The sequence below is a fragment of the Coffea arabica genome, chromosome 1e (genome assembly GCF_036785885.1).
Source record: "Coffea arabica cultivar ET-39 chromosome 1e, Coffea Arabica ET-39 HiFi, whole genome shotgun sequence".
NCBI classification, from domain to species: domain Eukaryota; kingdom Viridiplantae; phylum Streptophyta; class Magnoliopsida; order Gentianales; family Rubiaceae; genus Coffea; species Coffea arabica.
Window position 1 is genome coordinate 15,963,837 of NC_092311.1, and position 7,619 is coordinate 15,971,455.

Consider the following 7,619-nt stretch of genomic DNA (forward strand, 5'->3'; position numbering starts at 1 on the left):
AAAAGTCATGAAAATATTTAAAGCATTTAATTTATAACTGCTTTCATTTGAAAAGTCTCAAAACATGTTCAAAATCTCACTGTCGAGTTATTAATGAAATCTTGATTTCATTTTTTCAAATCAATTTTATTCCCAAAAAACCATGTTTTGAAAATCCCTATTATAAATTGCTGCTGGCTAGCTATAGTTTTTGTGACCCCAAACAGTTTCCACGATGAATATTTGCCTCTCCTTTTTGTCTGTGGAGGCAAGTCGGCAACGCATGCAAAACCGGGTTCAATTCTCAACACTATTATGACATGATTAACTGACACGTGGCAGTCACATCCCTCCGAACCTGGCCGCAAAATCTGAATCGGTGTGTTTTTTCAATCTGTAAGGATTAAATGAGTCCCCCTTTTCTTTTTTTCTTTTTAATTAATTCTAAATGGCCTGTAAACTTTCTAATTTCTATCTCTCTCGTTCCACATTTTCCAAGATTTCACATTCATGCAAGCTACAACCTTAGCAGAAGAAGAAGGAGAAAAGCTACGCAGAATAGAGGGAGAGTACAATACAAATATTTCGACCCCGGTCTAAAGGTAATTTATCCAGTAAGTTCTGTACTTTGGTTGGCATATTTTGTCATTGTAGTATTTTATTACGATTTTACTTTCTTCTTTTTCTTTCTTTTTTATTTTATTTAAATTTTTTTTCTCGTTGAGTTAATGGAGGAGCAGTTTTCTTTTTCCGCTTCTCATTTTGGGATGTTTCCACTTTCTTCTGTTGATTAATTATTAACAATCTTCTTGGTGAGTAGAGATGGATTTTAAGTAGTAGTATTGAATTTATTTCTTCCGCTTTCTTTGTTTGTTAGTTGTTAGGATTCTTGGAATTCCTGAGGAAGGGTTTTATCTGAAAGTTAAAGAAATATGACTGTTCTCTTTCAGTATGCCTTTTTGTATTGATATATGCATAGTCAGAGATTCTTAAACGTTTATCTACAAGAATTTGGCGGCAAATGTGTCACAACAAGGGCAGGTGATTGTTTTTTCTCGGCTTTTTTAATTATTTGGAAAAGATATGCAACAATTAAAATTAGATTCTTGACATTTTTGGTGTAGCTTATCTTTAGTATGTGCTAAGTAAACGAGAATGAATTAGATTGGAAATCTCAGTCCGTAAACAAATATTTTGTCATATAACTTGTCCAGCCGCCTGTCAACCAAACTTCTAAGAACCTTATGTTGTATGATCTGTACAGAAAGTCTTGCACTCATGCTTTTGTCCCTATTGATTACCTTTTTCAGTTCTTACTTCTACTGGTTTTCCTTTGATTTTCTCAATAAAAATCTTGATACCCTTTCTTAAAAAAAAAAAAAAGACAGAGATCCAAAATTCTTTCTTTTTTGAAGTATGATTTTTGTATATTTAATTTCATAAATGACCATGTATTACGGTGGTTTCGGGGACCAGTTAGGTAAAGTAGGTGAAACATCATATATGGCCTCTGAAATTTCTTTGACTCAAAGATTGTTGAGTGGAAGACAAGAGGCACAGAAACAAAGAGCTACAAAGTACTGAAAGAGCTTCTACCTAGTTTGTAGAGGACATGCACTTCAAAACAAATAAATAATTCTGGATTAAGCTTTTGACGAGTGCGATTTCCAATTAGATGGTCAACAGACTTCTACTTGGAAAAAACAATCTTTCAATCTCATGAATCTCCTTAATCTCTCACTCATCAAATCTATTTTTTTATTCAACAATATTTTGGTTTCGTTTTTTATCTTTGAAACAGTGTTTCTTACTCTTTGCAGTACTTTTATAATTCAATATGTCGGATATTCTCCATAAAATATTGCATGGCCATATTCATTCCTCTTTGGCACATGCATTACTGCTATAGAATCCACAGAATGGTTTCACGGGCATTAAGACTACTGTGTTTGAGCCTTTGAGGTCAGATGGTTTCCCTCATTAATCAACTTCTTTGCATGTATGATCAATGATGGACACAAGAAATTATGTTACTATACACTAGGTAATATTCTAGTATTCATCTTTGCATTGTACGGAAAATGATCCGCGCCAGTGCACTGGGGGCTAGTATTAGAAATTAATTCCGTCATTAGACTTTCCTGCAAGTTCAGTTTAACTTATCTATTCCACTACATATGTTTGCATATTATTGATCTTGCTTGATTTGCTGTTTGTTAAAGAGGAAATGGGAGTAATGGGTGTGACTTGTAACGGTGGCGAAAATATTTCTTCTTTGTACTATACAACATAAATTCAATCATTGGATTACGGTCCCTGGTGGAATTAAGGATGGGCGTGGAGGGGCAGCTGCCCCTTAAGATTTTACAAATTCTTTTATATACCTTCAAAAAATTTGAAAGTTTCACATATATTCTTGTAAAATTTAGAACTTGCCGCTCCCCTCCCCGCAAATTTTAGAAATTCTTTTATATCCTCTTAAAATAGTTAATATTTTCACTTATATCTTTGATTAGATTAGCTTTGCCCCAAAGTTTTTTGTAAAAATTGCAAGACAACTCCTTTGAGGTATACAATTTTACAGTCATGTCCCCCCAAAACTTAGTTTCTGGGGTTCTGCCACTGATTAGAGTACAAGTTAAGATTATAAGTATTGAATTGGACAAGCTAGATATACTCTATAAGAAATAAAAATGAATACTTTTCAGCGTTATATCGTATCGGGCACTTAAAATGTACTCATGTATGTCTATCATTATTTTCATTTCGGAAAAGTGCTTCTCTTTGTATGCAATACCACTAATATGATCAGTCTTTTGGAATATCAATCCCAAGTGGTTGCACGAGTGAAAGAAGATATAGGTTGGTAGCTTTCCGTGGACTGTAAATGTTAGTCCAAAGAGATGATATGCTGAGTGTGGGTATGCTGGGCTTTGGGGTGTCATTAATTACACAGAACGAGGAAGAGAGTTCCAATAAACCAAGTGGGGTCGGGAGGGCCCTGGAGGGAGGTTGGCTAAAATTGGATTCTTCCAGTTGGAATTGCAGGTTTGTCTTAGTACAAAGACTGAAGGACCACAGCTTTTAGTATAGTGAGACACTCGTGCCCTTTGATATTAGACTATTATTATGCCTCATTTGTAAGCTAATATAGCGTAGCCCAAAAAGTACACTCTGAATATTTTTGGGGTGTTGGAATTCGCTGATCAGAGCCTGACTACTGTAAAGGACCGTCATAGAAAGGGGTTTGGGAAGGAAGTGTCAGAAATATTGTGATTTAAATACCTCTAATTGTCTTAGCATTTCTCTTTTTCACCTATCCTCCTCTCTCTCTCCCTATTGTTTTTACTATTTCATTCCTGAGATCTCATAGAAATTGTAAGGGGAAGAGAGAGAGAGAGGAAGAGAGAAGCTGAAGAAGCTCTTAAACTAGGGTAAAATCTATGTCAGTTTCATCACATATGATCTACTTTCTGTTGACATGTTTATTTTTAATCAAAATGTGGACGAATAATGTTTATATCATTCCTGTTTTCTTTACTGGTTTTGGCATATGCAGGATTTGACTCACTGACAAGACAGAGTTAGATTGATCATTAGGAAGATTCTAAAAAAATATGGGGTCTATGAACTCAAACAACTGGCTATCTTTTCCTCTTTCACCTACTCATTCTTCAATACCAGCACATCTTCAAACTGCTCAGTCTCATCATTTCTCTTTAGGGTTAGTCAATGAAAATATTGACAATCCCTTCCAAAACCAAGGTATGTTACTCGAGTTGCGTTTATTACTTTTTTCTATTTATTGGGTTTGTGAATTTGCAGGTGTAAGTATGATTTTCTACATATTTTTTTAGCAGAGTGGAATTTGATCAATACTCATGGCAACAGTGAAGTTCCTAAGGTGGCTGATTTTCTTGGTGTCGGAAAATCCGAAAATCAATCTGAGATTGTGTCATACAGTGAACTACAAGCTAATGACTCTGATTACCTGTTTTCAAACAGTAGTCTAGTTCCAGTACCAAATGCCCTAGCAGCTGCTGCCTCAAACAACTATGAACTTCAAGAAAGTGGGAGCAGTATGCAGTCTCTAACTTTGTCCATGGGTAGTGGAAAGGGTTCAACATGTGAGACTAGTGCAAGTGTCGATAATAGTAATAGTAGTATTGTTGAAGCTGCACCAAGGAGAACATTGGACACATTTGGTCAAAGAACATCGATATACCGAGGTGTAACAAGGTAGCACTAGGAGACTGAATCATCTAGCTTGGCGACTTAGGAGAACGAATGTTCTAGGTTCCTGATGTTACATGTTGATGGCATAAATGTTTGAAATATATTTTTGTTTTTCCATTTGATGCTTTGCTTCTTGTATTCAGGCATAGATGGACAGGAAGATATGAAGCTCATCTATGGGATAATAGCTGTAGAAGGGAAGGTCAGTCGAGGAAAGGTCGTCAAGGTAATAAAGTTGCATGCAAAATTTCATCTCAAATGCAACATAAATGGCTTGGACATCTCACTTACTTTGCTAATTTTTCTTCTTTTTTACTATATCAATGGATGGACATATGCGGTTCTTTGTCACCTTCAGTTTACTTAGGTAAGTTTGATATCGATCTCTGAAAGTTTTGATGGCTATTCTTCTTCTACAAGTCAAGTTGTTTAATCCATTTTTCAGTTGTCATTGATCTTACTCATTTGAGCAGGAGGGTATGACAAGGAAGAGAAGGCAGCTAGGGCTTATGACCTCGCAGCACTGAAATACTGGGGCACATCAACTACCACCAATTTTCCAGTGAGCTTCTTTCTATCATGAACTGATTATGGCAAAATTTTATTTGCACCAGTTAGACTTAGATTGGATTAAGATGAATTTTAATATCATATTTATTGCAGATAAGCAACTATGAGAAGGAACTTGAGGAGATGAAACATATGACTAGACAAGAATTTGTTGCCTCGATCAGAAGGTAAAAGACTTGTCGTTACTTTGAGAATCAAAATCTGCTTCTAGTTAATCCATTCAAACTTCCATCTTCGTTGTTCCAATTCTTTTGATTGTTAAAATATCAAAATAAAAGCAGTTATGGTATTTTGCAATTTTTTTCCTATTTCATTAGTACAAAGAAGAAACAATATTCTTGCATATTCTCGAAGTGCCTAAAATTTTGACTTCTACTATTTTTCTTGGGCGTTTGACTTTAGGAAGAGCAGTGGCTTCTCTAGAGGAGCTTCCCAATATCGTGGAGTAACAAGGTAAAATTTTTCGTGACTTTTTCTTTTTCTTTAAATTGTTCAGTCTTTCTGCTTCTTTTTCTCTTGGCTCCTCCTGTTCTTTCTGGCTCTTTCTCACAGATGTTACGTGAGCAGGCACCACCAGCATGGAAGATGGCAAGCTAGGATAGGAAGAGTAGCAGGAAACAAAGATCTTTACTTGGGAACTTTCAGTAAGCAATTCCAATACAATGCATAAAAGTGTCATGATTTTCAGCCCATGTTTTGACATTAAACAAACCGCCTAAGCCAAACAATAAAATTTTTAAAAAATATTTTATTCCACTTGACACCATTTTGGCTAAAATTTTCTTACCAAAACTTTTTTCTTTTTTCCTTTTTTTCCTTGAGCTTCCCGTTAACACCTAATTCTTGTTTGAACACTTCCCACAATAAAATTTTCAACGCAACTTGGATCACCCAAATGGTGCGAAACAAAATTAATGGACAATTTCCACACGATAGGAGATGTAAAAATAGGAGGCTTGCTACCTAATTCCTTTGATAGTTTGCGTCCTTCGTTTTTTCTCTTGGGATTAATTAACATTTAGTACCCTGGTTAGCAATATCGGCTGATTTCAATACAACTCAACAGGGTTGTAACAGGAACGGAGGGAACCGGTACGATATCAATTCCTGAATCGCAAATAATATTATGTCCGCGGTGACTTGTTTTGATTCAACCGATATTGGCTGATTCGAATTCGTGATGCATGGTATCGACCAATATATCTGAATCCACTCGGAGTCGACTCGAATATTTTTTTTTAGATTGTGCCTTTTTCATATTTTTTAATTTTAGTAATTTTTTCAAATCTTTTTTGAAATTTTTATGTGTTATAATGTGCATATCACCTAATATTCAATCGATATGCCGCGACGGATGTAGAACAATTGCATCCATCATGACGCAACGGTGAACCATGTTTAATACACTTCTGCTGTGGAAAATCTTGTATAGTAACTGTTTTAAGACTTCTAACACATAATTAGTGGTCAATATTTGTTAGCCCGTGCGACAAAGATGTAGAACTCGTGTAAATAATTCGTTAAAGTAGCAGGATACAAAAAATAAATCCTTTTTGTTACTTGAATATAATTTACCTCAATATCTGCCGGCTAGTTAACAACTTACTTATTTCTGGATTTTTCCCTAAAATAAAGCATGTTGATGCAGGCACTGAGGAAGAAGCAGCAGAAGCGTATGACATTGCCGCCATAAAGTTTAGAGGCCTCAATGCAGTCACCAATTTCGACATGAGTCGCTATGACGTGAAAGCAATTCTGGAAAGTAACACTCTGCCAATAGGTGGAGGGGCAGCCAAACGGCTCAAGGAAGCACAAGCACTAGAATCATCAAGAAAACGTGAGGAAATGATAGGTTTAGGTTCAAGTTTCCAGTATGGGAGCTCAAGCTCGGGTCCTTTCCAGGCATACCCTTTAATGCAGCAACCATTCGATGCTCAGCCCTTACTGACTCTGCAAAATCACGAAATCTCGGAATATTCTCAAGACTCACAGTACCAAAGCTACATCCAAACGCAATTGCAGCTGCACCAACAATCAGGCTCTTACTTGCACCCATCAAGCCACAACTCCCATTTCTACAACAATTACCTTCAAAGCAATCCAGTATTGCTGCATGGGTTGATGAATATGGGTTCTTCATCCTCTGTGATGGACAACAATGGAAGTTCAAGTGGGAGTTATAGTGGAGGGTACTTGGGAAATGGACTTGGCATGACTTCAAATTCTACTTCTGGAAATGCACGAGGCTCAGCTGAGGAACTTGGATTGGTTAAAGTTGACTATGATATGCCATCTGGAACTTACACTGGATGGTCTGGGGAGTCTGTTCAAGGCTCAAATCCCAGTGTTTTTCCAATGTGGAATGACTGAGATGTCACGCAGTCGAAGAGGCATGAAGAAAAGAGCATCCGCGCAATATGGTTTTGGTCTTTGAGAACCTTGTTTACATTTTTCTTTTTCCCTTGGGTGATTAAATCGCTACAGATTTATCCACTAACCTTTCTGGATTTTTTTGCTTCTTGTTTTTTTAAACTTTTTTTCTTTTTGGATTAGAGTTAAATCTCAGCAAGTTCGAGTTGAAGGTCTCCCTCAGTCTCATAAAATTTATCGTGTTTGTCACTTTTTCTTGTTCCAAATTAATTATCATATTAGAAATGTCAACTAATCTTTTTCAGTGAAATTTTATCTTTACGTTTCATATGGTTCATTGCTTATTTCTCACAATTATTAATACATCAAATAAAAAAGGGTAAAATATAAAAAAGCCCCCTGTGGTAAACCTAATACACAGAAAAGCCCCCCATGGTTTCAAAATATACAACACGACCCCTCAT

General features: G+C 36.1%; 1 protein-coding gene across 1 annotated transcript; it reads left to right on the forward strand.

Moving 5' to 3' along the window:
• The first annotated feature begins 442 nt into the window (after nucleotides 1-442).
• Nucleotides 443-7,284, forward strand: LOC113688931 (AP2-like ethylene-responsive transcription factor PLT2). The gene is made up of 10 exons (XM_027206760.2): nucleotides 443-581; nucleotides 3,539-3,744; nucleotides 3,840-4,218; nucleotides 4,359-4,441; nucleotides 4,574-4,582; nucleotides 4,689-4,777; nucleotides 4,879-4,952; nucleotides 5,188-5,238; nucleotides 5,353-5,429; nucleotides 6,434-7,284. The coding sequence occupies exons 2-10, from the start codon at nucleotides 3,597-3,599 to the stop codon at nucleotides 7,153-7,155; spliced, it is 1,632 nt and encodes a 543-aa protein (XP_027062561.2). The 5' UTR covers nucleotides 443-581; nucleotides 3,539-3,596; the 3' UTR covers nucleotides 7,156-7,284.
• Nucleotides 7,285-7,619: the final 335 nt, after the last annotated feature.